The sequence below is a fragment of the Lentinula edodes genome (genome assembly GCF_021015755.1).
Source record: "Lentinula edodes strain Le(Bin) 0899 ss11 chromosome Unknown C8R40scaffold_8, whole genome shotgun sequence".
In the NCBI taxonomy this organism is placed as follows: domain Eukaryota; kingdom Fungi; phylum Basidiomycota; class Agaricomycetes; order Agaricales; family Omphalotaceae; genus Lentinula; species Lentinula edodes.
In genome coordinates this window covers 845757-873117 of record NW_025764314.1, presented here as the reverse complement: position 1 = coordinate 873117, position 27361 = coordinate 845757, and the positions used below count along the sequence as shown (strand labels likewise).

Genomic DNA, 27361 nt, shown 5'->3' with positions numbered 1-27361 from the left:
AGAATTCATGCTGGTCTCGGTATGCCCTCAATGGGTGCATCTGATGGCGTGGGTGACATAGCCAGCCAACCTCCAACCTCCCAATTACCACCGGGGGTATAACGATCTCGTTCTCGTTGTGCAAGATCCGTTACACCTTTAAGAATAGTAGCAAGTCGTTTGAAGTCAATCGGCTTCAAAATCCATCCATCCATACCCGCATCGGAAAGCTTGGACCTTTGATGCTCGTACAGAGAGGCCGAAACAGCGAAAATTGGTATACGACCATTCAACTTCAGAGAGAGTCGCTGAACATCGGACGAGGGAAACGCCTTTTCGAATTCACGAATTCTTTCTGAGGCCTCGAGGCCATTCAAGATCGGCATATTGATGTCCATAAGGACGCAGTCAAAGTTGCGGTCAGACATAACTTTATCAAGTCCTTCTTGGCCATTCGTAGTATTGACTACAACATGACCGTCCATGCGCAGTCGCTTGGCCAGCAAGAGTCGATTAATATCGTTATCCTTTGTACAGAGAATGAGTCTAAAAATGGAACAAAACAGAAAGGAAGAGAGTCGTACTTCAACAATCAATACTCTAAGACTTAGTTTTTCTGCCTTCGAAGTAAGCAGTGGAAGGGATTTGTACTCGATTGGTTTCGTCTCGGAGGTTGAATTCAATGGAGGCTGGATAGCTGGATTTGATGACTTTGGGCTCGGTTGGGAGGTCTGATGCGTCAAAGGCGTTTGTGTATCTATTTCGGGGACTTTGATTGGGCGGACAGGGTACTGAGAGTCAGCAACAGGGAATAATCCTGTTGTTGTTTTACGGGGGGGTCGGGATTCGTCAATGGAGTGAGCGGACGACGATCGTTGCGAAGAATTGGCCAGTGCCTCGACAATGAAGTCAACCTCGCTGGTCGATTTGGCCTGCAAAGACCCCAAGGATGAATTACTGCGACTGTGAGCGGGCGAGGTAGAGGTCTCTGATGGGACCATTAACGATAACGGAAGGAGGAAAGAGAATTGGCTTCCTTCCCCAACCTTTGATTCCACGCGGAGCTGACCTCCCAACTGTTCTACGATCCTGGCAACGACTGCAAGTCCGAGTCCTACGCCTGGTTCTGCGCTGGTCTTAGGCTCAGATGACTCAACCTGCTCTATTTCGCGGAATATACTTTCGAGTTTGGTAGGAGGTATACCGCATCCAGTGTCAGCTACCACAATTTCCATTGCAGTGGACGTCGGTTCACGTAGACCCTCGGGTTCCCCAAAAGGTACACAGCGTACAGCTATTTTACCTTCCATGGTGTATTTCACTACAAAAATAGACTGAGCGGCGATGAGGAAGAGTAAGACTAAACATACAAGCGTTAGCCGTTAGATTTTGGACAACAGTTCGGATTTTCTTGCGATCTCCAATAACAAAACTAGGACATTGATCCACGTCCACCTCGAAGTTGATGTGGCGCCGATTCGCTTCGCTCCTATAGATGGAAATAGCATCTTGTATGTTTTCCGCAAGATTAAATGGCTCGTTATTAGACATTTCGTTACCGCTCTCTAGACGGGTGAGGTCCTGGATATCTAGTTAGGAATGCTACATTGACCGGATAAAATTGGGGAATCACCAAGAGATCGTTGATGGTAAAGAGAAGGTTCTGCCGATTGTATTGTTTGGTGAGAGAACGATCATACAATCGTTGCACGGATAAGCTACCGTACCTTGGATGCTGCATGCGAACGACTGAGATTGTCACGAGTCTCGAAGTCGAGAGGTCCATTGAGGGCCATTTCCAGATAGCTATGCGATAGTAAAAACCGTCAGTGATTTCTGAATAAATTCTAATATTTCCTTTCCTACTTGATTATATGGTTTAATGGTGTCCGAACTGAAGAAACAGTTGAGCAATGATCATGTTTGACGTAGGAAGACTAGTTACCTTCATGGCTAGCATTTGATAACAACAAATTCGTCAATTTCGTTGTCTGCAAAGCACTTTCTTTTTGCCGCCAAACTTCGATGAACTGTTTGAACGTAATTGATTAGCACTGATAGCAATGTCAGCCGAATCTCATGATAATACCTTCCCGTACACCAAAGCTAACACTCCAGCTGTTTCAAGTTGCTCATCTGTCCACGCTCTGCATCTTCCAGCCACAGTCTCAGACCAAATTCTAAAAGACTTGCGTGGTTCGAGTGAAGCAGTTGCGCTATTGTCAGCCTTATATGGTTTTCCTGCCCAATGGACATCGCGCGGTTGGCCCTTGCGTAGAAAAGCAATGAAGTCCTTTCCTCCACTGGAGAGAGGAACACAAAGTAAACCTGCGATTACTTCGAGACCCGTGGAAAGATTGAGGTCAGGAAAATCTTTCGTGACGGCTTGCGAAACTTGAATGGTGCTGTAAAACGTTGTGAGCTGCTCGATATTCCACCAATACTCACAGAGTATAGAAACATACTCGAATTGCTTCAACCGAAGATACTCGGCCATGATAAGAATTTCTTGACCATGTTGATTAGGTCCGAGGATCTTCGCTCCGTCACCAATGACCAGGATGCCATAGTCAGCGTCGAATAAGCCAAGTAGGTCGTCCGCGTTAGATACGATATATCCAGTCTACCATAGCTGTTAGCTATAGATAGAACATGCAGATGAATGCCCCGCACCGGATGGTTTTCGGAGGGTATAGTGTTAATCTGAATTTATGAGCAAGATTGCTCTGTCAGAGAGAGTAACGAAACATACCAGCTTTCGCGTGTGAAGCCTTTGCGCATAGCTTAACCTCTCGATGTTTCGAGATATAGACTGGCTGAGAAGCCGTAACATCTGTCGGACCGGAAAAGAAACGCGCATGCCATGCGTACCATACGAGTGACAGGCTACCAAGCCCCAAAGGGAGCCAAAAGCCATTATTGACTGATAGAAGAAGATATGATCAACTGAAAATGCATGGAGTATTCAATCCCGAGGAAAGAAAGCTCTTACCACCGACATCGAAGCTCTAACACCCATATTGCCGAGGTCTGTATTTAGATAGATATTAGAACCATAAGCAAAGAGGATATATACCGTACTGGCATTTAACATGTAAAGGGCTCATGGCACGCAGATAGCAATGGGTCATGTTCAAAGGTTGCTCCAAATCTTCTTTGTCACGAACGACGATACGGGCTGTCGGCTGATCACGGTCGTAAAGAATGCGGACTTTGTCTAGAAGATAGCGATAAGCAATCAAGAAAGGATGAAGTGAAGGACAGTCACTCACTAATCTTGTACAGCTCTCTCGCCTGTCCAAGACCAATCCAATTAGCTTGCGAACTCGGATACCATCCAAAACACGTACCTGAGCCGGTATATCACCAGCAGGAAAATGCAACCCCTTGTACAAATCGTGCGTCATACTCCAATCTACAAGCTCCGCTACAACCTGCCCATTCCACACCTCGTCAAATTGATATACTAAGACACGGTGGAATTGTGTCAAATCCTTGATGACACCGACAGTCACCTTCAAGAAAGTATCAAGGTCCGGGGCATCCCCTAGCTGTTCATTAATCTGGGCCATTACAGCGAAAACATCCATCATGCTCACGCCCCCATTGGGAGCACCCGGGGCAACTCTTTGTATTTTACCATTAGCATCACGACTCGGGCGAAGCGGTCGACGAGTCTTCGCATTGAATCCAGGAGTGGAGCAAGATGAAGTATTGGGCAAGGTGTTATCTGATGCACCAGGCATTTGCGACAGTCGCCGCAATCTTTCTAGAGCTAGAAGGGGCTTCGATCGCGTCGTGGTACTCTCTATGATATCTTCTGTGTTCGGGGTCCAACTATAGTCGCCAACTAAACCATGTACAGGAGGATGACCAGAACGAGGTTGTAGAGGTCCAAGTGGATCGGTTTCCTCAAGAGGAGATTGTGGTAAGGTAGAGGTATTTGTGACAGTAGTGACTCCGGAACTGTTGCTTGACGTTGCGATACTTGTGGTGAAATTTGAATCTTCAGCAGAGCGAGCGGCAGTAGAAGAAGAGTTGGGAACCACAGTAATTTCTGATTCAGAACTTCCTGTCTGTGCCCCACTACTACTTGTGCCATCACTTCCTGAGGAGTGTGTTTTTATACTGTCTGGAGAATCAGACCCCGAAGGCGCGGATGTGGTTGATGCTGGGTTGGATGAAGATCGCGGATATAACGGGTTGAAGAAATCACTCTCTAATTCAAATTCCATGACAATTAGCGGCTTTTGTGCTTTCGATTGAGTGTTGGAAAGATATGGACTAGGTTGTGGGCGGTGAATAGCACACCAGCACGTCCAGCGTCGCTTTCCTACATGAACACCCCACGGGTCGTAGGGATCAACAGACACCGGGAGACTTGAAATTGCGGTCCCTGGAGCCCCATATCCAGACAGCAAGAATATATCAGGTGAATCTCGTTCTAGCTCTTCATCTCTAGTGGTATTTGTAGAATTGGCAGACTCGGATAAAAACTGAATATTGTCCCAAAGTAAAGAAGCTTGGGATTCAGGAAGGACATCGGTAAAGCACTCTAGCTTGAAAAGATAACGAGGAGGAAGACCGAGAAGTTCTGAAGCGTTCTATCGAGTTTTGAATTAGACATTGATCGCGCCGCGAGGAAAAGCAATCCATACCTCCGAAACCTGACGCACAACTAAAGCCTCTCCCTCCTCTTCCAAAACAATAAGCACACCAAAACCTTGGACAGCGCCAGGGGCACGGATAGGCTAGTCAATGCGTGTTAGATTAGACGAACGTGGTGTAAAAACCTTAACACACCTCATCCTCACATCGGGTCAGTTTCCCTTCGCGCCCTGTGACTATATGATGCCCATGTGCATCTTGTATATGCTGGAATCGCACAGAAACGCGTGGTTCAGAGGCTTGGGAATATACAGAAACATCATCAGAACGCGAAAGTCCTCCATTTCTACTCGAAGAACTTGTCGATCCTGATTTCTGGGATGAGAATTGGGAGTCATCTCCTGAAGAAATTTCCTCAGGAGTGTAGTAGTTGGAGAGGCTGGATGATGCATTACTACTTGACCCCGAAGAGTTCGAACCGTATTGGCGTGATATGGGCTTTGTACTAGACCGATCAAACCTTTTCGTGGAGTTTCCGTTTGATGATGAAGGGATCGGAGATAAATGCACTATTCCACGTTCAGACGGATTCAATTGTGGACCAGTTGTCGTGACGTTCGGAAGCAAAGAGTCGCTCATGCTCGTGAATGCCTGTTGAGCGATGATAGGAAGTGCAGGAGGATGTCTGGGATTATACTCCTGGGAAATAGGAAGAGGATAGGGTTCTCCATCTTTTGGAATAGTCGAGGAAATAAGAGGTGAGCTTGATGGAGAGAGACTTGGCGACGACGACGATGATACTGTGGATGTGTAAAAGCGAGGAGACGATGTTTCTATACTAACATCTTCTCCCGCGGGAAAATGGCTGAAATTTGGAACGTTGTCCGAATGTCTTTTTGCCTGCTTTGATTGTTCTTGAGAATCCACAAGATCATCATATGTTGCTATGGCCTGTTTGGAGCGCTTAGTTCGTCGCTTCTTGGATCCTGTACTAGTTGTGGTATGAGATAAATGTCTATCGTGGCTGGGAGAGGAAGTAACAGACACTATAACGTTGCTCGTTTGTGTTCCAGCTGATCGATATAGAGTGAGTTTGAAGATAGAAAACTGAGCAGGAAACGCACATAAAGGTGTTTTAGAACCAATATCCGTAGTAACATTCCGGGCAGTTGGGTGGAATGGTAAAGAGTTATGGTCATCCGAAGCTGGTTGAATATTTCCCAACAGCGATTTTATGGGATAAACGAAGGACGAGGAAGATCCGTTGGTCATCGATGTAGGGCAAAGAGCGCTCCTACACGTTGTGTCGCAGCACGTAGAAATTTGGAATCCAGTGTATGTAGGGGAAAGAACCAAAATTCAATTTGTTAAATGTTTGTACATGACGCACTTTGTTTGACAACGAATTTCTATCATATTAGGCAGCTTTGGGGTTCGAACCCGAAAGGTAGGGACTTTGTGCGGGTTTCGCCCTTGCGAAGGGGCTCATCAGAGGGCTTAACCGCTGCCCTAACCCGCCGGTTCTACTTTGCAATGATAGATCATGACTCCCTATTCACGGGGTGGAGTATGCCATGTGGTGCCGTCCACATGGTTACCCGATCCGATTTGCAACATCGGCATAGCATCGGGGACCACGGCATATGTGTAGGTGTTTTTTGGTGTGGGTGATGGATCTGGGGGGCACCCTCCCCATTAAGCCAATATCAGAGTGCCTGCCGCACAGCTCTGATGAGAGGCCGGTCCATGGCCACCTGACGTAAGCCAGGTGGACTTCTGTGTCCGTCTATCTGTATATAGCCCAAATATAGCCGCTTGCCTATATTTGTCAACTAGTCCGGCCGTCTCCGAAGATAAGGCGGAATAAGTCATACAAAGTATTCCAAGCACCACGCAGAAGTAGATTTAGACGCAGACCGTACATGAATTCGGAATTTCAGTCGCTGAAAAAAAATCCATGTACGTTCAAAGTAAGAGTAGAACTTGCATAATATTCATAGTATCATTAGAAGCGCACAAATGTAAAAGCTGTAAAGAAGTTAGAACGTTCTAGGCTCATCTTTCACTGTGATAACGGGCCGATCGGAGCCGACTGCTTGGAACACTTCCTTCTTCTACAAATTCCAAGATGCCACTGAATTATTCCAAGTGGGACCAGCTCGAAGTGAGTCTAACAATCCTTTGAAGCAAAGGTTTGAGCTGACGACCCTATTCCTAGCTTTCAGATGATTCTGATATCGAAGGCCATCCCAATGTCGACAAGAAATCTTTGATTCGGTACAGCTTTCAGCTACTCTCTTTCATCCTCCAACACTCTAACAATCCCTGTTCAGCTGGAAACAACAAGACATACATGAAAAGCGAGAGCAGCGAAAACAAAAGATTGCACATCTCCAGGCCCAGATTGCTTGCAACAAAGTGCTTTACCCTCGTATCCAGGACATCTACACCCGTCTTTCCTCTACTTCCGAGTCTACTTCGCCTACTGTGTACTTCAACTCATTGTATGAGCAACTGGGGAAGAACCCGTCTAAAGATTGTCCTCCCGGGAACGATCCCAACAAGCTCGAGCACACATACGATGGGATGCTGTTGTCGCTTCTACAGCAGGTCAGTACTCAGGCGAAAGACAAGATCAAAGACGCTTCGGTACTGGAAAGTGAGAAGGACGAGAAGTTGACGAAGGCGCTTGTAGATGGGATGAAGTTTCATGTCGATCAACTTGGAAATACGATTCAGAAAGACGAAGCAGAGCTCGCAGCTGAGTTGAAGGAACAGAAAAAACACATCACTAGTGACGATCTGCATGATGGATTTTCAAGCAAGGTATATACTACGTGGAGCTATCATTTTTCTGCAGTCTCAAACTCCCTTTCTAGTACATACCTCCCAAACCGGAGCCTGCCCCAGTACCTCTCAAGAAGATCGAAAAACCAAAAACCACTACTTCCACCACGGTCGAGTTCGAAACGCTCAACCCGGAAGCGTCTGGCTCCAAACTACCTTCATCCAGCGTTCTGACCGAAGATGATGATGCTCTTCCTGAGCTAACTCCCACTCTCGCAGAGTTCTCCAAAATCCCATACCGGGGGTTCGAAAAGTCGTTCGAATTCATCCAGAAACATCGCGATGTTATCGTTCAAGGTGCCTCAGACGCTTTACTTGTCGCCGCGTTCACAGCTGAGGGCGAAGGGAAGAAGAAGCTCGCGAAGCAATGCGTCCATCAAAGTCTGCTCCTCCAATATTGCGAAAAGCTCGGTGGGGATGGTGTTCGCGTGTTCTTCCAAAAGTTCGTGCAATCATTTTCTTCAAGTTGCGTTTCATCCTTTACTCATCGTGTTTCCAGGATGATCTCAGGCGATAAACGCGCCGAAAAGGTTTTCTTGGACGATGTTGAAAGCACATATAATCATCTTCGCGGACGAGTCGAAGCATCGAAACAAGAGGAGCTCGCAGGAAAGGAACAAATCCAGCTCGTCCCCGAATCACCAGACCAGACTATCGGCTTTAATGTTCCGGAAGGTCCTCCCCCGGAAAAGCTTGTCCTGGAAGGTCCCGGAACGGAAGATATGGATATCGAGGAAGTGAAAAAAGCGCTGCAGCTCCGTTGGGACGTGTTCACTTCTTTCCCGGAACATCTTCAGAAGGCCTTGCAGGAAGGCAGTCTGGAGGGCGTCAATAAGGTGTTGGGTGACATGGATGTTGCGGAAGCGGAGGATGTGGTGCAGAAATTGGATATTGCGGGTATCTTGAGCTTTGCGGAGGGTGGGATTAGGGATGAGACTGGAAAAGCGTGATGCTTCACTCATGCCGTGGAATCATATCATAATATATCGAATGCCTTGTACCTCTTATGTAGTTTCGCTGTGGCCTCAATTATTTTATATCCTGCCTTATGAAGAAGCTATGAACCCAATTCTGAATAAGGAAATGTCAAAGCGCATATTTTCAGAGTGTTTTTGGACATGCGCCCAGCTCTGACACATTTCCCGACGACAGTATGTGCGAATTGCTGACTCCCTCAAGTATAATTCATGTTATGCAAATGACCGCGCATAAGGTTGGTCCCCGGTCAATCACGCATACTCGGGGGAAAATCGTGAATTTCCGACCTCCGTTATCAATCGTCGTCGCGTCGTATCCTTACTACGGCTGCGAAATCGCTATTGACACCGACAATCACCGGTTATCCATGCTGGAACGGGTGCAACTCCTTTTCCTCCGGCACATGCTCGTCGCTCTTCATAGAGACTGCTATCATTATATTTCTCCCGTACGTCAATGTATGACATTTGTTCTCTTTACAAAGGTTAGTAGGAGTCCGGTAGTCGTACTCTTACTCGTTTCACTCTAACTCTTACCCGTACTCGTATGCGGTACGTCTGCAGCAGTCTACCTTCCCTCTGTGCGGGCTGAGCCCGCTGTTGTTGACTTACCGTAACCAGCTATTCCGATGTGGGACTCCGCTTCCAGCCCGCTTTTTTGGACAGAGCCGTGCCGAGTATCAATTTTCGGAATCTATCCAAATTTCTGTTTCAAGTTGTGATGCAGTGCCCGCCTTTTCAATATTGTACAGTACTGTACACATTTTGAAGCAAAACACATACCTTGCATTCTCTGTCCTTCCTCCCCTAATCTACCATACCCACCTCGCCATTTCCTTTCCTCCATCGCTTCTAGGGTTTCTATATTAATATTAATGCTACATAGCTTCTCCTAGAGTCATTGATCTTTCCGCAGCTTTCCGCTCAAATCTCGAATTTCACTGACTGTCGACCAGATCTTGCCCGAATACCCTCATTCTCAGACTCCATGACCCAGAGAATGGCGAAAAAATTTGAGGCAATCCATAATTAGATATGTACAGTATATGTAAGCTCGAAAATTCACCAGGCTCCGAGTCCCACGGTCAATGACGTCCCCGCCTTCACCTACGTCAATAAAGCCCAAGGTATTTAAATTTTAAGCAAACCAATCTCCGTCTCTTAATCTTTCCATGTCAGATACAGCACATCCCTTTGTCATCCCGCAGTTCACAACAAAGGACTACAGCTCTTTCTTTCTTGCTGGTGAGTGGTATCTGTGTTGTTCAACTCGCCGCATTCACTCAAAGTTGGGTGCTAGGTGCCTTGTGTTGCACGTATGTTCGATCTGTAACTTAGCAATCACACAACTCACCTCTTGAAATGGCAGAATAAGTCATGGCGCAATGACTCGTGCGTAGCTTATCTCTTCGCGCGCCACACTTTGTAACTGTTCACATATACAGCGATTGATGTCGTCAAGACGCGCATTCAAATTGACCCAAAATACAAGCCGTTTGGGTTTGTGTCAGGGACCAGATATCTAATCGCCAATGAAGGCCCTTCAGCCCTACTCACCGGGTTCGGTCCTACTGCTGTCGGGTATCTCGCACAAGGAGGCGCAAAGTTCGCTGGTTACGAGTACTGGAAGAAATCTTTTGCGACTTTTGTAGGAGACCAAGATACAGCGGTCAAATATAGAACGGCTATATACCTCGGTGCTGCAAGTGTTGCAGAGTGGGTCGGTTCATCATAGCCTCAAGGATCTATTCAACCGTACTTTCAGGTTTTTTGCAGATATCCTTCTTACGCCTCTTGAAGCTACGAGAATCAGATTGGTGTCGGAACGCGGTTATGCGACAGGTCTCGTGTCAGGATTCACCCGACTGGCCTCTGAGGGAGGAGTCTCTCAACTCTATGCAGGCTTCTTGCCCATTCTTTGCAAGTGAGTGACCGCAGGATCTATTCTGTTCCCAGAACTTACCTGCATACACCGCAGACAAATTCCTTACGCCATCGGGCAGTTCACAGTGAACGAATTTTGTCATGAGCTCGCCTTGCGTAACATGTCGGAAGAGACCAAGAAATCCATGTCCGATTTGTCCAAATTCGGCATTTCCTTGGGAAGCGGAGTTATCGCTGGCTTTGCTGCTGCGATTTTGAGCCATGTAGGTCCTTCGGGGATTTCTTAGCCTGTCCCTCTTCTCATAACATTTCATATTTAGCCCGCCGATACCTTACTCAGTCAAATCAACAAAGGACATGGTCCGACTGGATCGATGATCTATCGCCTCACTACACTAGCGAAGGAGGCAGGAGTCAAGGTACCCATCGATTATACAACGACACGTGCGATGCTCATTGAATGTTTAGGGATTGTTCGCTGGCTTAGGACCAAGAATGATAATGACTGCAGGACTAGTATCTTCGCAGGTAAGTCATATCGATGAAGCGCTAGTACAGATTACACGGTTACTTATGGTATCACCACAGTTCTTGATGTATGATGGTATCAAACATGGTCTGTTTTTCTTACAGACATATCGCGTCAACTTTTGCTGATCATACTTTTCTCTAGCTCTCGGGGCACCGCCCGCTCTCGAAATTCATAAAGAATAGACCAGCATTATGACGATTTACAGACTTAGAGTTAGAGGATAAATGGACTTTATTATATGTTAAAATTTGGCTCTAGTACCCAAGAGTGTACGTGTCTAAATTAATACTGCTAATCAACTCTCAGTGGCGCAGGTCTTTTCGAATCCAGCCTTGAATCATCTTTCGATAATATTGCGAGTGCCGACACGTCCCACGACGACTACGATTTCCCACTGTACCTACTTCAAAATGTAGAGATAATTTGTGGACGTCAATCATCCCAGTCTCCGTTCATACAAGGGTTGAGAGGTCTAGTAGGATATGTTATTCGTGCCTCCTCAATACTGAGATCCAGGTCATAAACATCGAACCCGCTACAATCTGATCTCGACAAAAACAGCCGTCCACTGTTATCCCCTGTCGGTTGTGAAGAATTTGACGCCGTATTGTCCGCTAACAGCGCGGGTCTCGCTATGTTTGCAAGATTGCGTGATTTCCTGAACTGGGCCGACGAACTTCGGAAGCGCAATCTCCCTGGCTTCGGGCACTGGATACTCAGAGATAGACATTACCCCAAGCATTTAAAATCTGGGCTGAAATCGCTGTTTTACTTTTTTGGTCGGCTGCCAGGGGTCGATGGGCGGTGTTGTAATCTGACGTTACTATGGTAGATACTCACTGGATACTCAATCACCTTCAAATGGTTAATCATCTTCAACTTAACTCATCTCAGTTCTGCTCCATTGATGCGCAATTATAGGCTCAATCAACAGCGTTACGGGAACACGAATACGAGGCAGTACTCATCTCAACATCCTTCATCTACCAACAAATCTCATCCCACACCAAGCTGTATGAAGCAAACTACCAATTTATTGCATGCAATCCGACCACCATCGGTGTAATAGAATTTTACCGCTCACTCCCTCCTCTCATTCTGGCCCTTGATCTCCTAGCAGTAATACACCTAGCTATAGCTACCTGGGACCATAGCTGAAAGTATAAAGGCCAACATCAAAACTTGAAAATCATCCAGCAACAGTTTTAAATAATCTGTTCAGACCCCTTCCAAGTTCAAGTTCAATCTCAACCTACTCACTTTTAGAAATGTCTACCGGAACCAGAATCATTCAGTACACCTCTTTTACTGCATCGGATGCCTTTATCAACAACCGTTCCCACTTCACCGAGGGTCTCGAAAAACTCAAAACTGTAGATGGACACCTTGGGTAAGCTTTCCCCCGCATGCGCCAACGGGAATCATGATCACTGATCATTTTCTTCTCCATAGTTCGTTCTGGGGCTTGCAGGCTGCTGAAGAAGGTGCTAAGACGGGATATCTTGTCACCGGTACGAGCACGATTTGTCTCATAATCGATCAGACATCGATAGTCGTTCCTTATCACAGTATGGGAATCTGTTGAGCACCACAAGAAATTCACCGCTAGCGATGCATTCGGTGTTGCTATATCGAGTCTAAAGGCCGCTGCAGCTGGCGAGCTCACTCGATTCCAAGTAAGCCCTCCAACCAAGTGTCTTCGATCATCTTTGTTTACAAAACAACCTTAGTTCACTGGGGTTAGAGGATCGCCTATTCCTGGACTCCAGACCGCTGTTACCGAATTTGTGATTGTAAGGCCTAACCCTGGTGCATCAGGCGATGCTGTCACGGCGGCTGCAAATAAGACTGGTGATAGCTTCAACGAAAATGGGTACCCCGCCGCTCTTGGGAAGAGTGTCCAGGGCGATGGTGTATACATCGTTGTGATTGGCTGGCCTTCGGTTGCGGTACGTGTTGCACACATCTCCGACTCTCCCTACTTGACATGATAATCTTCTTAGGAGAGTCGGGCGACTGTCAAGAAAGAGCCTTTCGCGTCAGGCATTGGTGCACTCTCGGCCCTTGCTACTCTTGAAATAAGCCACGCCGTCCTCGATAAGCACACTTGAGTTATTCTATCGAATGTATCAAAGGAGAATCTCAACTTCAAATCTAAATAAAGTGAACATAATGTACTTTTATAACCTGTACGATTGAATATGAACAGAGTGTATACTTCCTTTATCACTGATTGCCTCGGTCTTGAGAAAGGCGGCAGTGAAAAGCGGGGACATCGATCCTAGAATGGCAGTAGCGTTCAACGTTCAACACAGTTACTACAAGGACATGCCTGTCTGGTACGAGGCAGGATGTCGGGTGGATGATCCGAACTCAGGTGATTTCCAGGCGTGCAAGGTCCCTAGAGCGGCAAGAGGGTAGATATGGGAGTAGAAACCGGTCGATCTACAAGGAAAACAGAAAAAGCGGATCCTAGGATCTGTGGCATCAGGGCAAAAAATAACATGAAATTTGTGCAGGTTTCTATCTGCCTAAGTTCAGAGATCAAAGAACATCAGACGCGTCGGCATGGATAAAGACCCACAAACGGGAAAACGCCTCTGTGAAGCTGATCCCAAAAAGTCTTTGAATCCACTACTTGCTGAGCATCGTCGCTTAATTTAGCCTTCCGCATAGCTTGAAGGTAGAGACAAAAGTCGCATACTAGTAGAGGCTCAAGAGAGAGTAATATCAAGATTACGCTGCTGTTTATCTGTTTATTTGGCCCACGACTGAATCACTCTGAATCAGCATGAAAAATGAGACCCTTGTGAAAGAGTGAACAACTTACCTGGCATAAGGTAAATGCGACTATGAAGGGAGAGCGACCGAGGGCTCATTCCTAAAAGCTATTCGTATAACAGCAACTATGCAGATGTTAGAAATCAATCAATTAGGATCTGGACGAAATGCACACCATCGGATCTTCTCCCGCTTCAGACTTGGGGGTAAGCATATGCGTAAGTTGGACATACCCCGGCACGTTCAGATTTTGATGGGGTATGTGACAATAACTCATTTACGCTAACTCGAGCCACCCAAGAAGCCACTGTCTAACAGACTGCTCGTCCATCCTTGAAAATCATCTGCTGGTCGGATGAAACGGATCCGGAGATGGGTCGGGCTTCGGGAGAAAGTGCATCGCTGTCTGAGAGTGTATTACCTATAATGAACCTGTCGGTCCGGACTTCGACAATGTTTGAGCGCTTATTCTTCAATTTTTGTTGTTGTTTCCAACACGCTATCTCGCCCAATCGAAAGCCGTGCCAGGCCATACCTGACAGTGGGTTAGAACTAAGTGCCCCACAAGAGACAGTATGCTCTCTTTCTTGGTCCAATTCAAAATCCGGAATCTCCATTCGCATCGACAACGATCCACCGTAGTCTCGCAAGCCAAAGCTCGAGTTGTGTAAAGGAGATCTGTTCAACTCTTGTGTCCATAGTGCATGTGCTGGCTATTCATAGCCAGAGTAACCTGTTTTACCCGGAGGCTGGTCTCAGGACTGCGGAGATTGCGAGGAAGCAACAGGAAACAACGAGCGCAGAAGAGGATTTTGAGGGCACAATGCTGCTCTACGAGCTCTAGCCTCATTGGGTAGGACAGTGCGAGAGGGAAGAGGTCAAGTACGAGACACAAGATCCCAGCTCCGGCTACTCGATATCAGAGTTGCAGAAAACAGAGTTTCTTTTGGTACGTGGTTATCTCACTCTTTCCACGCCATTATAATCTCTTTCTTAGAATCTGGAAGGTCAGTAATTGGTGGCCCGTGAATAGTGTATGAAGACTCCTGCCGCCATATCTTCTTATTCTATATTTGTGCAAAAATTCCTGGGTCGAACTCAAATGAAGCCGGGTAAGGTCAAAGTCACACTGTCTATTCATTCCATGCATATACTCGATAAGTTTCGGTTCCTAGTTGATGTAATTGGCATCTCTCTGACGCTAGACAAGGATGTTTGATCATGGGTAAAGCAGTGGAGCTTTAATGGATGATGTGGATATACAAAAGATGTGGGACTCCGAGGCGAAATCCCAAGTGTCTAAACATAACTAAAGAGAATTGTGTGACTGACACCACAGTCAGTCTCTAGAGAACGTGCTACTGGAGACTCGAACGTCACAAGGGGATACACCCCGTGCGTTCGGCATTGACTATCAAAGATTTGGGAGAACAGCTTGAAATCAATGTCAGCCGTGATCAATTGCTTCTGTTTCTGTTAGAGAAGATGTTGATGGAATGGAAACGGCCTCTTGTCTATGTTGTTCTCAGCTGCTCTCATACATTTAGCATCAGTATTCACCAATGTTGCTTTGAACAATACACTTCCGTAGTAGCTGGAGCATTGCAAAATGAGCCATTTAATATCCTCATCGAAGAGCTCTGACTCCACCAATTTCGGTCATGTCAGTTTGGAGAAAAACTTGGAGGATCGGGACACGGAGGTGACCAAATGCGGGAAATTAGCGCGCGCTAATCTGATTGTACCACAATTGCATCCGCTGCCTAGACCTTCGTGTGAGTTAGATAGCTGAGAACTTTCGCCTTTAACCTACTTTTGTAAGCTGGCTAGGCCAATAGAAGCTGCTATCATACGCCCGAGCTAAGCCCGATCTGAAGTGTTCACAAGGTACAAGTATTGAATTAATACCTATGTAGTACTCTTTCGTGCCTAAAACTTTACACGGTCGTGCTCAGCCTTCAATATGATTCCACTGATAGTAATGACAGTCAGCATGTTTGTTTTTTATAAAAGCTGTGGATTTGCTGTTATGATTTTCAGCCCTCTCTGCCACTATCGCACCACACGAACTCGAGATGGCACCAATTATCCACTACGTGGCGTTTCCTGTTAATGCTAGCCATGACCTTCCTCAATTCAAAGATGCTTTTCGATTGCTGGGAAAAGCTGATGGACATATCAGGTAGATCCTCACGTACGATACGGGCTTCAGTGCTGAGAGGGGATCTTCCACAGCTCTTTCCAAGGTTTACAAGTTACTGAAGAAGGCGCCAAAAACCTATATTTCATCTCCAGTATGTGTCTGAGGCACCATCTGTCGAAGTACTGAGCCTTTTCTGTCACCAGGATTCTAGTTTGGGAATCAATCGCACTTCACAAGAAATTTGGAGAGATTTCCCTCGTTCAACAAGATAACGACATTGCAAAACAGTTCAGACCCCTGAAAGACGCCATGAGTGCCGCAGGCGACAACCTTGTTCGTTACCACTTTCATCTGGTCAAGGGCACGGCGATACCGGCGCTAGAGTCAGAGACCACAGAGTTTGCCTTGATTACGCCCAAGAAAGAGGCCTCTTTCGAGAGTGTGAGCAAGGTGGGATTGAAGGTGCGCGATGTTTGGGACAGTAATGGTCATCCGGCAGCGTTTGCAACGGGAGAAGAAAATCATGACCTGATTCTCATCATCGTTGGCTGGTCGTCTACTACAGTACGTCCCATAAGTAAAAGTCGGTTCTCTTTGGCTGACAGTCTTGGAAGCATCATCTAGACACGGTTAAAAACGACCCATATGTATCAATAGTCAATGAGTTTGCCCAAGTGGGCACTTTCGACATTACCCATGCTAATCTCGTAAAAAACAACTAGTCGAAGGAATTTGTTTTTGTACAAGTACTATTGCAATGAATACAGAAGATTATTTAACATGAGGGTTAAATTATAGAAATACATATCGTGACTTAACCCTAAATAAAAGAAAGAATACAGAATGCGAAGAGGACTGATTTGATGTTTCTTACCGTCTCCCATTCCATTGTCTTGTCACATAACTGAAGTGTGGGACCCTTTCACAGAACCAAGGGATAGTGTCGCTGTCGATCCCGGTGCATCCATCTACAATCAAAGAGTGTATCTTCTCAACGCGGGGCCTTCCCGTCTCCTCGTTTTGGTTTAACAAAGATTCAACAACTGCTGTGATCCTGGAACTCACAATCTGGACCAGTAAGTGAGACGAAATTTCCGAGCTGGACGAAAGGTCTAGATGAGTGAGTGCGGGACACAACTGTTCGGATGACCCCAGCATGTCCAAGATGGGTGTTACTGTGCCGCCGCCGAACTTCTTCAGGGTGAGTGAAGCGACGAATGGGTTGGTGGAGAGAATACGAATTAGCTCAGAGGCTGGTAAATGTGCGCAGGAGTCGAAGGTAATAGACTTGAGCTGTGAGGTTCCACTGTCCAAAAGACACTGTATAACATTCTTGGTTTGGACGCAAGTTTGAATTGAAATGACTTGGAGGGAGGGAAGCCGCAGGAATTTGAAAAGCTGAGTTGACCCACTACAGTAGTCTAGGACAGTGAGATGTGCTAGAGTAATGGCTGCTTCAGGGTACTCGCTGAACGCACTGAAAGGAGAGTTGACCACGAGCGACTGCAAGCTCAGATTTTTGGTCAGAAGCTGGAAGAGATCTCCAATGAAACGCTCTCCAAGTCGGATGGTTTCAAGAGATACAAGGGAATGCACTTGTAAATCACTCAACCATACATGCAGGGCACCATCAATGGTCAAGTGTCTGAGATTGTCACTCAAATAGGAAACAAATTCTTCTCTGGAATCCATCAGCTTGTCCCGGATTACCAGCGTCTCAAGCTGAGAAATGACATGCAATGCGCCTGCCTTCTCCAGCTGTTTGAGGATATCGATGTCCTCCAACTGGCATGTTCGAATATAATCCCACTGGATTCCACCCAACTTTTCCAAAGACCAATCAACTTTATCGGAGAGTGTCCTACGGAGGCACAGTTCCCGAATTCTCCCCCTCGAGCGCTGAATCCAACATTTGCTCTTCCGATTAGGATCTTTCTTCGAAAGGACGAGAGTCGACCAGAGAGCGGCATCTCCTAATGCCACCGTTCTCCAATGCCGACAGACCCGCGATATTTTGATAACGAGAACTGGCTCTTCTTCGACCATATACTGAAAGATGGAGGACAGGAGTTCAACGGGAAGCATGCCGACGTGACAGCTAAGACGTTTTCGAGATTCAATGACCTGAGACTGAAGGGCAACGAGCGTAGCACGGTTCTTATCGTCGGACGGATCAATTTTCTGTAGCGCAATATCAACCATCTTGGACGCTTCTTCGAATTTGCGTATCAGGAGGAACAAACGCGCTGCACGAGAATAGCATTGCCAACGATTGGGAGCTAACCGGATGGCCTCTTTAACATCGAGTAAAGCTTCGCGAAGGCGCAAAGTCTTTTCATGTACTGCTGCTCTCGAATCGTAAATCGCATACTGGTCACGTCCGCCGTTCTCGAGAGCCTGCAACATCTTTCAAAGGGTATTTCTTTCATATACGATACATGAAACACACGTAATTCAGCAGGCGAAGACATTCTCCGTACTTGGATCGTTTGAAGTACGCCACTGCCTTTTTGAAAGGTTCTTGCCACTCCATGGGAGAGACGACTCAGACGAGATGGTGAGGAGCCGGTAAGGAGATGATAGAAATAGACGCGCTTGAGAGCATTAATCATAGCGCGCTAGTTCAGCTTGAATGTTGAACGTTGAACGTCGATGCATCAGCCTACATTATTTGACATGCACTTTAGAACTCAGGCTCTCAAGCCCAATCATGTAGATGGGTATTTATACAGAAAAACAATCCATTGAAGAGCTAGGTATACTGAGGAGGGGGTGCATCATCGTAGGGCTGAGCAGCCCGCAGTACAGCCATCTCCCTCCTTAGATTTTCCACATCATTCCTTAGCTGAGTCGTTTCCGATCTCATGAGCGTACTTCGACTCAGCATACTCTGACTCGTAGGCGATGACACGGTATACCCAGATTCGCTACCCTCTCCAGGTGTATTTTGTATTCGGGATGTATCAATTGTAGTACTTGTCGCCGGTTGCTTGCGATCCCCATAAACGTAGAGCGTGTGAGAATCAAAGGGCTGTGTTGGTGCTTCTATTGAATCATGGTAAGCGTTCGCATTGGTAGGCATTCTCGGTGGTGGTCTGTCAAAAGATATTTGCTCATCGTTGGGAAGTTGCAACCGCCGTCTTCGGCGTAACCAAATGATCAAGCCCACGCCAATCAGTAAGCCTACACCAATGACACTCCCTACGACAGCGCCTGCAATTGCGCCTGCGCTAATGCTTTGCGATGGGCTCAAAGAAGAAGCGGGAATTGTGATTGAAGAGTTTGCGACACTGGTTCGAAAAATGTTCAGAACACGAGCAATCAAAATCCGGCAAAGACTTACGTTAGAGCAAGAAGAGCGAACATGGCGCCTTGACCAGGACTAAGGTTTTCAACTTCGGTAAATGAATTCTAATCCAATGGGAGCCGAACGTCTTACCTCGCGAGTCCATTAGTCGTCGAAGAGTTCCCTGTTTGATCGTCGTATATCAGCGGGAAGTCTCCTGTCGTCTGATTAAAGCCTGCTCGTGTATGAACCATATCAATGAGCTGATTCTGCGTCACAGAACTGACAGAAGCAATCGATCCGGCAGTGAACAAAGTCCACGCAGAGTTTGCTTGCTTATTGGAATTGGTGTTATCGTAAGTGAGACCAAACTTGCCCGCTACGCCAATCATCAGTTTACAAGTCAATTGGGTTCGCTATTCCGGTACATACCTAATTGCGTGAGGTTGCTATAATATGAAGCTTGAGAGGAGTAGATCTAACGGTTAAACGGCTCAAGTCAGCTTTTGATCTACCGCGGCGGATGAGAGAGGTATACATACACTTTGGTCTATTAGATTTGTTTTGAGCAAGGTATCGGCATACATATTGTACATCAGCGCAAAGTCGGATGAAGAGGCGTCCTCGTAGGTTGGCAGAAGATGTCCGGAGCTTGAAGCTAGACTTTCCCATAGCTTGACATAGGTCGTTGCATTCGCCTGTGCAATGAAAGGATTCGATATTTGAAGATTATCACAAAAGTTGACGGTTGTAATCACCTGATACTGCTGTGCAGCCGCGGTGTTGCCCATGGCCTGACTGATTTCTGCCATTGCGGCGATACCAATAATGCCCTTTATAGCTAGATTCGTGTTGTTGGATTCCGTTATCCCATCGGCAGAGGTTCTATCCAAAATTGCAATTGTCCTGATCAGACGAGAAAATTTTACACTTACTGTCCGTTGGGATATAGCGCGTTTGATACAAGGTAATCCGCCCATGTACTCAGAAGGTTATACTGGGGTGGTCGGGAATTTCAAACCGACTCATGCACAAGAAGTCCTTCTCACTTACATATTTCTTGATCAAAGTACCGTCTCCTGTGGTTCGTGCATGAGCCAAGGTCATGATAAGCATGTTTCCCGTGTCTGGATGTTTAATCAGCGAAACTTTTCGGGATGTTCAAGAACTAAAAAAAGGTAACCTTCGATCCCTCTGCTATGAGTGTCTAAGGCATCGCCACTTGCTAACGGATAAGCATTCCCTGCGTCGAAAACTATTTAACTGGCTGTCTCGAGTCAAGAGAGAAAGAGTAGTCCTACCAAGATCGGGTGCAGCATAGGCGTTTGCATAACCAGAGGACTGATACTGAAGTAACGAATCTAAATGAATCCCCAGTAGCGAAGCATTGAGATATAGATGAATCGGCATCGTCGCGAACAGCGTTTCTACCGCATTGACCCGTCTAAAATCAATCTTCGATGTTAACCAGTATGCAAAGAAGAAGCTATTCCTTACTGCCCAATCCCTGTATCCCTCTGAAACGCCTTCACATCCGAGGTGTTATATGTCCCATCAGAGTTCTTAGCCACTGTGATATCTGAACTGGCCATTGCCTGCCTAGTCCCAAAGGCAACAAGGTCCGCATACTCAGAAGACACAGCTTGTGCGGCATTCATGATTTGTTGGTCGAGTTTGTTAGCTCTGTCAGTCGCATTCGAATAATCTGCTAGGAAACTGTCGATCTGAACAAATGATGATCGTGTTAGGGACTAAATGTTAGAAAAGATAGAACTCACAGCATCCGAAATGGTGTCAAACTCTGTCCAGAAGTATGAACTCCGATTTTGAGTTATAGTGCTACCGGCAGAGACGGTGTATTCGATGACAGGATCACGAACAAGGCCAAGACCCCACACAACGGGAGTCAGAAAGTTCGTGTTCGTGCCAAGGTCTACCGATATGCCCAGCACGACGAAATCACTAATTGAGGGATTAATATGAGAATATTGATCACTTCTATGAGAGATAGCTCGTTCACTTATTGATTGCGCGAAAGTTGGTGTCTTGTTGGTTTGTTAAAGAACCTTTACTTTGGAATTGACCGCGGACCACACTATCTTGACCAGTTTGGTATGTCAGCTGAGCTCCCTGGAGGAATTCTGCATGTCAACAAGAGAAACATGCAGAGAGCTTAACTCACTGTTTGCATTGAGTAGTACACCGTGCTGTCTTCAGCAATGTTATTGATTTCAGTCATATATTCAGGCGATTGCAACTGGGCTCGATGATATACAGATGAATCGGTCTGTGTTGTCTGCCAAGTCGCGACCAGACCCCGGTTGCCGGATATCCACTCTACATATGATCATTGAAAAACCAGAGATAATTAAGCCGGGATATCGGGACACACCTGCGCTAATGTCGCTATAAACTTGTACATCATGCGCTTGGCCATCGATAGATTCAGCTTCGAGAGAAAGATAAATAAATGGTAAGGACTGTTTGACCCAGTCTGAAGGCTGTAAGCAAGTGAGATTCAGTGTGGAATAATGATTGAGAGGTCGTTATAGCACACCTCAATTGGACTAAGGAAAGTCAAGTTGAACAACACGGAACCGGCGAGGACGGAAAATCTGGTGGAGGTTGGTGTAATTTCTGAACTTAGTAGGGTTGTGCTGTTGCCTATTGGTGACTGTCCCATCCATTGCCAAGTTACGCCATCAATTCGTGCAAAGCCCGACCAGCCCATCACTGTGGGGAAGAGGGCGTTTTGGCGCCTCCAAAATCCGTCCATTATCCGTAGATTTTTACCAAATATTGACCGATTTTGGGACGTCGAAAAGTTTGTATAATTCTCAGATAGCCGGATATAGAATATAAAGCTCATATTATGCGGTTATTCTAAGTAATCTACCAATAAAAGTGAGGATATAATAATGAATTTGTGCCTCGCGATTGGTTAATATTTTCGGCAGCCAAAAATTTGAAATAATCGTAAAATAACCTACTAGTGAACATGAGGAACATATTTAAAATAATCGTACAATATTCTCCTATAGGTTGTATAAAATTTTCACGAGATATTCACCTCGCGAAAAACATGAGGTTGTTCAAAATAACCTCGCCGAGGTTATGCGTACCCGATGTCGGGACATCGAGACGTCGAGACGTCGTCGATATCGAGACATCGAGACACCGAAACGTCGTCGATATCGAGATGTTCGGACGTAGAAACGTCGCTGGTGTCGAGATATCGAGACGCGCGACGTTCAGGGAATTCGGGACGTGCCAGTTTTGACCTAGCATTAAGTTAGTAATGAACACCACGATCTATATAGGAACGACATAGCTTCTGGCCCCATCTATGAATACACAGAAGGCCCTGGGGAGGGCTTTTCCTGTCATTTATCAGAACATAGTGGCTGCATAATATCTACATAAGTACAGATACAATGAACATGTATAATTCTCCATACAGGGATCTAGTAAATTGTCAGTCTTGAACATGAAGACATGGATAACAAAGGTCATACCTTCAAGCTGTTGCAGCTCTTGTCAGAACATGTTGAATGATTGTGTTCCAAACAATGTAAATGTTACCAATGAATGTAAATTTTTCAATATGTACTTTTGTGCCTTCAGAAACAGCACATGAGCTTACTCTTCAGAAAGCAGAGTATACATACATTGAGAACAAAGAGTTCTAGGTCTATCCTGGCAAACAATCTCCAATAGGAGATGTGATAAGGATTCTGACAACAGATGAGCATCTCAATCAGATGGTATTATTGGTACTTACCTGCCCGCCTCCTTCGCGGGACCGGAACAGGAGGTAGCCACACACGGTCGGGACACGGACACTGTTTGTCCCACTCGGCTCGCCTTCGAGGGAAGTTGTTCGTGTGGCCGAGTTTCCAGAGCGTTCCGCCGAGGTCCACAAACGCGTAAAGTACGCCTGGCCCATCCGCCGCCGATTTTGCGCGCGCTTTCCGAAATGCGTACAAAGCGCGCAGTTTATGGACGGGGCGCTTCGGCATCGGATCGGATACGAGATGATTAGGAAGAGAGGACTGGGGGGGGAAAAAGAGCAACATCAAATTAGGTAGAATAATGCAATAAAATGAATTTAACATACTGATTCTGCTCTGGGGCAGTGGAGAGAGCCAGTTGGATGGTCCAGAAGCCAGGTGGATTGTCCAGAAGCCAGGTGGATTGTCCAGAAGCCAGGTGAGTTGTGCAGAACCTGGTGGATTGAGAAGAAGCTAAAATTGTTGTGGGTCAACTGCAAAACTAGCAGTGAGTGACTTGGTGACATAAGGATGGATGAGCGATGATTAGTCTGTAAATATTAAAACACTGTGGATTTCCCTGGTTCCAACAAACAAACAATGAAAACAGTGGCACTGGCAGAGGTTGAGCTCATGAACAGAGCAATACAGAGACCATAGGAGTGTTAGCACAATGTATTGGTGGACAAGTAAACATACGGGGCGTGAGTGGTCCAGACATTCAGAAGAACCATGAAAGATGGCCCGAAATTGAAGGATAAAAACATTGCATAACGAAAGGTGAGATATTGAGTGTGTGTATTAATTAGAGAGAGAGGAACAGAGAGGAACAGATTGCGAGTTACGCTATTTTACCGTCCCTAAAAGGAAAAAATGGTCAAAGCGACCCTTCTCCGTCCATAAAAGGGAAAAATCGTCAAAGCGACCCTTTCCTGTCCTAAAAAGGAAACTCCAGACCCTGTCAAAGACGGCGGGGGAGCTCGAAAAACTCGGATATCTGTGAAATCAACGTAAGTCGTTAAATATTAGCTAAGATCATCGACTAACCGGCAGGTCCATTAACCCCGACTCAGGCAAATATGTCTCGCTCGTTGGTTGCTGCTGATACCCTCTAACGCCTTACTTAAAATATTGAACATACATAGAGCAGGACTAAATTCTGAGTACGTACCAGCCGTTAATAAGCAACAGATGGGGACAGTCGCAGAGGTCCCAGACCCAGGATCAGCCTTCATTGCCACGTTTTTGAAAAGATGGATTGACAGAGGAGAAGGATGGAAAGCCCGGTGACGACAGCCTCCCTAGCTGAGAGTGAACGCCTACCGGGATCTATCAGGGAAGTCGTCAGCTCTTGAAGGCTTTACTCCTCTCGCTATATCGTTGACGCCCCGGCTACAAATAGTGTATTCAATGAAGTACCGGGAAATGAATACGTGAGACGACTAACCTTACACACTCGTGAACCGCCCTTGTCTCCTTCAGTCCTGACACTGTGCTTATTGCATCCGCCTTGTGATATGTACCTGTACTGCTATTTGAACCATGTAGGAGTACTTGGGTACCAAGGAGGGACATTGGATGCTGTCGTAGAGCATGTAAATTTGAAGGTACTAGGTCTGAATGAGGTCGATATTCAGGTATAGGCGTCGGATGCTGAGTAGGACTCCGAACAAGCTGTCTGAGATCAGATAGGCTGCTACTGAGTTTAACTCTGTAGCAATCGCCTTGTGGAAGATAGAGAACAGGAAAGTAGATGTCGCAAGGTGTTGACGAGATTTGCTATCCAGATAAAGATAGAGACTGCTACTGAGTTTAACTCTGTAGCAATCGCCTTGTGGAAGATAGATAACAGGAAAGTAGATGTCGCAATGTGTTGACGAGATTTGCTGTCCAGATAAAGATAGAGACTGCTACTGAGTTTGACTCTGTAGTGGAAGTCTTAGAGAGAAATCGTTTATGTGACTGTCACATGCGGTCACGGATCTGAAGTTCAGAATCATGATCGTGACATCGAGACTAGTCTCCCCCTTCATCTCTAAACATCACTTCGGCTTAGTCCTGGTTTCAAACTGGACATTAGCGCGTTGCAGTATACAAGTGTCTTCTCGCTTACTAGCTCTATGGGCAGTCCGTCGTTTTCGAAAATTGTCCCTAATAACGAGGGGTGGTACGAACCCAACGGTCTAGCAGATAAAATGTCAAGTGGTCATGGTGCGGAACGAATATTGGTATTGCTATGATTGATGGCTGCCTCGCTCGGTCTGACTGATGATTTCGCAGCAACTCGAACAAGTGCAAAGCTCGGAGTCGTACGATCCCCAATGTGGAAATCGTCGATCGTCGTCTTCAACGGAACCTTCCGGATTTCTACTGTTGGGTGATACACGTGTTACTCAGCGCTCGCAGTCGCCGGTGCATCCTGCTGCAAAGAAGACAGCACAGCTCGATTCTATTCAACAGTCAGTAGGAGTAGTTCCTGATGAAGTGAAGACGACCCGACTTGACGCGCATCTGAGTCCTGCTCGAGGAGCGGTCGGAAGTGTAGTGAGCCTTGAGGCAACCCGCACTGTGACTCCCTCCAATGCACGCCATTGGATCTACTCTGGCAGTCACTTCTTCCTTACAAATTCCATTGTGCGTGCTCACTATAACTTTCGTGGACATTCACTCACTCCTTCTATATCTAGGTTTCTCATATTCAACTCCCGAAAATACTATTCAATGCAGGAATACTGAGCTATCTAGGGTTCACAATCAAATTGCTTTGGAAACTCGCAAAAATGTTTCCTAGTCAGCCACATGCTGTTACCATTGGGTTTTTCGTTCCCAGTGTTGCAACGTTCATCTTTGTTCAGTACTATTCTCAGGAACGAGTACAAGCTCCAAAGGAAGTAAGTGATGTTTCATGTATATCGCATATAACCCTGACATTCATTTGCCTGCTCCGACAGAGGAATGCCGTCCTGAAAGTTGCTGTGGATGCGACAATCCTAGCGGGTGCCTTCATATGTACTTTCATTGTATGGTGGATGTTATCTATGGTAGGAGAGTTCATGGCAGTGATGTTTGTAGCATTTCATTTCGGAACTTTGTATTTATGGGCTACATAACTCTTTCTAAATATATTCAACGATCCTTGAAACCTGAAAAATCAGTCGACAACAGACAGCGGAGACATTCATTGGGTAGGTCGAACAAACAATGTATTGAAAATAAAGGCTGAGGCCTAAATAATCAACGTGTAATACTACATAGCAAAAATCACTTCATTTTGTACGCTAGATCGCATAAACGAGTGCACTGTTGGAAGATTGACGCGTCCGACAAGCTTCCTGCGATCTTCTGAAGCTCCGTACATTGTATGGCCAACAGCGTCATTAGCTCTACCTCTTCCAATCCTTCTGGCAGGCAAGAAGGGAATTTCAGTGGTGTCTGCATGCTCAGTTTAGTATGAGATGAGTGGGAATGTCAGAATCGGATCGACCCACTCTCAATTCCTTATCTTCCTGTGAGCGATTGATGGTATCCGGCAATGCCTACATACCCGGTGACGCACAACATTAAGGAAACAGAAGAATGACATACGTTGAATTCCTCGTCATTTATTTCCTTCTGTATACAAGGTGGAGACTTGGGTGATGCCTAAAAAACACTCAGGTACGCGCAGAAGATGTAGGAGGCAAGATAAATCAACGCACGCTAGATTCTGTGCCTTCTGGTAGTTCCCCCTGTAGCCAGACAGATTTTCGTGGTACCTATACAGTCAAGTACGCAAGAGATAAAAGAAATGAGCAGGAATGACAACGAACACTTGGTACACTTGGTTCTTTGGTCAATTCGGCGTTTGAGGACCGGGATCTTTCCAGGAAAGACCAAAAACGTGTTGACTAATTGCTGAGTATGAGTCCTTCCCAAAGGGTTGTAGTACTCTGCATACTTCGCTTGTTGTGATCGCCTCAATACATCCTTCATCAGCCAGGTCACAGCCCAGAGAGGCCAAAATTTGGGTCCGAAGATTTATTTTCATAGCTGTTTCATCGACAATAACCGATTTCAGCTTCTCTATCCCTAATTCGAGGCATATCGAGTCGGCCTGTTTTATGTTACTACAAGGGCTAAGCGTAGAGAACAATGACATACATTTGTTTCGTACATCCTTTGATACTGGTTCCATATTTGAGTGCTTAATTCCTGAACCTTATTGCGGAGCTCAAGGACTTCCTGGCGTCCCTGCTCAGCACGCTGCTCTAGCAATTTCAAGCGCGGAGTATCGGATGACAAGATGCGAACTTTCTGAAAATCCGATGAGAGTTTAACAAAGTCAGGCTGTCATGGACTCACAGTAGACATGATTAGGAGAGTGTTCTCAAGAGATAGGGAAATGGACAGAACGATTGAGGAATTTCTGGCCTTTTATAGTGCATTTGCAGGCCTTTGTTTACAACGAGGACAATGACATTCCATATAGGACAAAGCGGTTTGAAAGAAATATATCACAGTTGTTACCCCATTGATGGACCTCCGAAAACTAGAAATGTGTTTTACAGTATGTGT

General features: G+C 46.0%; 11 protein-coding genes across 11 annotated transcripts; 7 read left to right on the top strand and 4 right to left on the bottom strand.

Moving 5' to 3' along the window:
- Window positions 1–5: 5 nt before the first annotated feature.
- C8R40DRAFT_1039320 (uncharacterized protein) lies at window positions 6–5226 on the bottom strand (the record flags this gene model as incomplete). The annotated part of the gene is made up of 18 exons (XM_046223828.1): window positions 6–525; window positions 631–1300; window positions 1350–1560; window positions 1613–1642; window positions 1707–1785; window positions 1846–1873; window positions 1925–2009; window positions 2069–2384; window positions 2445–2602; window positions 2653–2682; window positions 2732–2902; window positions 2972–3009; window positions 3056–3196; window positions 3252–3273; window positions 3330–3937; window positions 4109–4583; window positions 4638–4730; window positions 4783–5226. The coding sequence occupies 18 exons, from the start codon at window positions 5224–5226 to the stop codon at window positions 6–8; spliced, it is 4119 nt and encodes a 1372-aa protein (XP_046089170.1).
- Window positions 5227–6715: 1489 nt separating this feature from the next.
- On the top strand, window positions 6716–8384 carry C8R40DRAFT_1039559 (hsp90-like protein; the record flags this gene model as incomplete). Its single annotated transcript, XM_046223850.1, has 5 exons — window positions 6716–6751; window positions 6806–6864; window positions 6921–7413; window positions 7467–7876; window positions 7934–8384. The coding sequence occupies 5 exons, from the start codon at window positions 6716–6718 to the stop codon at window positions 8382–8384; spliced, it is 1449 nt and encodes a 482-aa protein (XP_046089169.1).
- A 180-nt stretch (window positions 8385–8564) lies between these two features.
- Window positions 8565–9510, top strand: C8R40DRAFT_1093647 (uncharacterized protein). Its single transcript, XM_046227607.1, has 2 exons — window positions 8565–8896; window positions 8976–9510. Exons 1-2 carry the CDS (start codon window positions 8588–8590, stop codon window positions 9279–9281), a joined length of 615 nt encoding a protein of 204 aa, XP_046089168.1. The 5' UTR covers window positions 8565–8587; the 3' UTR covers window positions 9282–9510.
- Window positions 9511–9583: 73 nt separating this feature from the next.
- On the top strand, window positions 9584–11009 carry C8R40DRAFT_1039502 (mitochondrial carrier domain-containing protein; the record flags this gene model as incomplete). The annotated part of the gene is made up of 10 exons (XM_046223843.1): window positions 9584–9656; window positions 9712–9727; window positions 9781–9803; window positions 9857–10127; window positions 10177–10335; window positions 10390–10558; window positions 10616–10714; window positions 10764–10823; window positions 10884–10911; window positions 10969–11009. The coding sequence occupies 10 exons, from the start codon at window positions 9584–9586 to the stop codon at window positions 11007–11009; spliced, it is 939 nt and encodes a 312-aa protein (XP_046089167.1).
- A 604-nt stretch (window positions 11010–11613) lies between these two features.
- On the top strand, window positions 11614–13160 carry C8R40DRAFT_884102 (uncharacterized protein). Its single transcript, XM_046236554.1, has 7 exons — window positions 11614–11691; window positions 11749–11987; window positions 12050–12217; window positions 12280–12338; window positions 12397–12503; window positions 12558–12776; window positions 12831–13160. The coding sequence occupies exons 3-7, from the start codon at window positions 12096–12098 to the stop codon at window positions 12936–12938; spliced, it is 615 nt and encodes a 204-aa protein (XP_046089166.1). The 5' UTR covers window positions 11614–11691; window positions 11749–11987; window positions 12050–12095; the 3' UTR covers window positions 12939–13160.
- Window positions 13161–15653: 2493 nt separating this feature from the next.
- On the top strand, window positions 15654–16398 carry C8R40DRAFT_1093623 (uncharacterized protein). Its single transcript, XM_046227606.1, has 4 exons — window positions 15654–15790; window positions 15844–15902; window positions 15963–16315; window positions 16366–16398. The coding sequence occupies exons 1-3, from the start codon at window positions 15721–15723 to the stop codon at window positions 16050–16052; spliced, it is 219 nt and encodes a 72-aa protein (XP_046089165.1). The 5' UTR covers window positions 15654–15720; the 3' UTR covers window positions 16053–16315; window positions 16366–16398.
- C8R40DRAFT_883953 (uncharacterized protein) lies at window positions 15966–16643 on the top strand. Its single transcript, XM_046236553.1, has 2 exons — window positions 15966–16315; window positions 16366–16643. Exons 1-2 carry the CDS (start codon window positions 16061–16063, stop codon window positions 16471–16473), a joined length of 363 nt encoding a protein of 120 aa, XP_046089164.1. The 5' UTR covers window positions 15966–16060; the 3' UTR covers window positions 16474–16643.
- On the bottom strand, window positions 16499–18369 carry C8R40DRAFT_883842 (uncharacterized protein). Its single transcript, XM_046236552.1, has 2 exons — window positions 18201–18369; window positions 16499–18148 (listed from the first exon to the last, which is right to left on the bottom strand). Exons 1-2 carry the CDS (start codon window positions 18282–18284, stop codon window positions 16622–16624), a joined length of 1611 nt encoding a protein of 536 aa, XP_046089163.1. The 5' UTR covers window positions 18285–18369; the 3' UTR covers window positions 16499–16621.
- Window positions 18370–19090: 721 nt separating this feature from the next.
- On the bottom strand, window positions 19091–21768 carry C8R40DRAFT_1039280 (uncharacterized protein; the record flags this gene model as incomplete). The annotated part of the gene is made up of 14 exons (XM_046223821.1): window positions 19091–19133; window positions 19191–19416; window positions 19470–19515; window positions 19553–19835; window positions 19973–20034; window positions 20091–20164; window positions 20221–20280; window positions 20339–20481; window positions 20535–20788; window positions 20816–20999; window positions 21058–21163; window positions 21216–21374; window positions 21430–21538; window positions 21595–21768. 14 exons carry the CDS (start codon window positions 21766–21768, stop codon window positions 19091–19093), a joined length of 1923 nt encoding a protein of 640 aa, XP_046089162.1.
- A 3159-nt stretch (window positions 21769–24927) lies between these two features.
- Window positions 24928–25917, top strand: C8R40DRAFT_1067627 (uncharacterized protein; the record flags this gene model as incomplete). Its single annotated transcript, XM_046225929.1, has 4 exons — window positions 24928–25035; window positions 25088–25441; window positions 25495–25698; window positions 25759–25917. 4 exons carry the CDS (start codon window positions 24928–24930, stop codon window positions 25915–25917), a joined length of 825 nt encoding a protein of 274 aa, XP_046089161.1.
- Window positions 25918–26054: 137 nt separating this feature from the next.
- C8R40DRAFT_1168111 (uncharacterized protein) lies at window positions 26055–27157 on the bottom strand (the record flags this gene model as incomplete). The annotated part of the gene is made up of 8 exons (XM_046231139.1): window positions 26055–26246; window positions 26296–26343; window positions 26393–26449; window positions 26506–26562; window positions 26617–26694; window positions 26745–26900; window positions 26948–27100; window positions 27149–27157. 8 exons carry the CDS (start codon window positions 27155–27157, stop codon window positions 26055–26057), a joined length of 750 nt encoding a protein of 249 aa, XP_046089160.1.
- Window positions 27158–27361: the final 204 nt, after the last annotated feature.

Bases quoted from the DNA above. Each gene is read 5' to 3' on its own strand.
- C8R40DRAFT_1093647 (XM_046227607.1), top strand. From the start codon at position 8,588: ATGTGCGAATTGCTGACTCCCTCAAGTATAATTCATGTTATGCAAATG. The intron at 8,897-8,975 runs GTTAGTAGGAGT...GTACGTCTGCAG, and splicing joins CATTTGTTCTCTTTACAAAG to CAGTCTACCTTCCCTCTGTG.
- C8R40DRAFT_884102 (XM_046236554.1), top strand. From the start codon at position 12,096: ATGTCTACCGGAACCAGAATCATTCAGTACACCTCTTTTACTGCATCG. The intron at 12,218-12,279 runs GTAAGCTTTCCC...TCTTCTCCATAG, and splicing joins ACTGTAGATGGACACCTTGG to TTCGTTCTGGGGCTTGCAGG. The intron at 12,777-12,830 runs GTACGTGTTGCA...TAATCTTCTTAG, and splicing joins TTGGCTGGCCTTCGGTTGCG to GAGAGTCGGGCGACTGTCAA.
- C8R40DRAFT_1093623 (XM_046227606.1), top strand. From the start codon at position 15,721: ATGCTAGCCATGACCTTCCTCAATTCAAAGATGCTTTTCGATTGCTGG. The intron at 15,791-15,843 runs GTAGATCCTCAC...GATCTTCCACAG, and splicing joins AAAGCTGATGGACATATCAG to CTCTTTCCAAGGTTTACAAG. The intron at 15,903-15,962 runs GTATGTGTCTGA...CCAGGATTCTAG, and splicing joins AAACCTATATTTCATCTCCA to TTTGGGAATCAATCGCACTT.
- C8R40DRAFT_883953 (XM_046236553.1), top strand. From the start codon at position 16,061: ATGAGTGCCGCAGGCGACAACCTTGTTCGTTACCACTTTCATCTGGTC. The intron at 16,316-16,365 runs GTACGTCCCATA...CAGTCTTGGAAG, and splicing joins TTGGCTGGTCGTCTACTACA to CATCATCTAGACACGGTTAA.
- C8R40DRAFT_883842 (XM_046236552.1), bottom strand. From the start codon at position 18,284: ATGGAGTGGCAAGAACCTTTCAAAAAGGCAGTGGCGTACTTCAAACGA. The intron at 18,149-18,200 runs GTGTGTTTCATG...AAGATGTTGCAG, and splicing joins GTCTTCGCCTGCTGAATTAC to GCTCTCGAGAACGGCGGACG.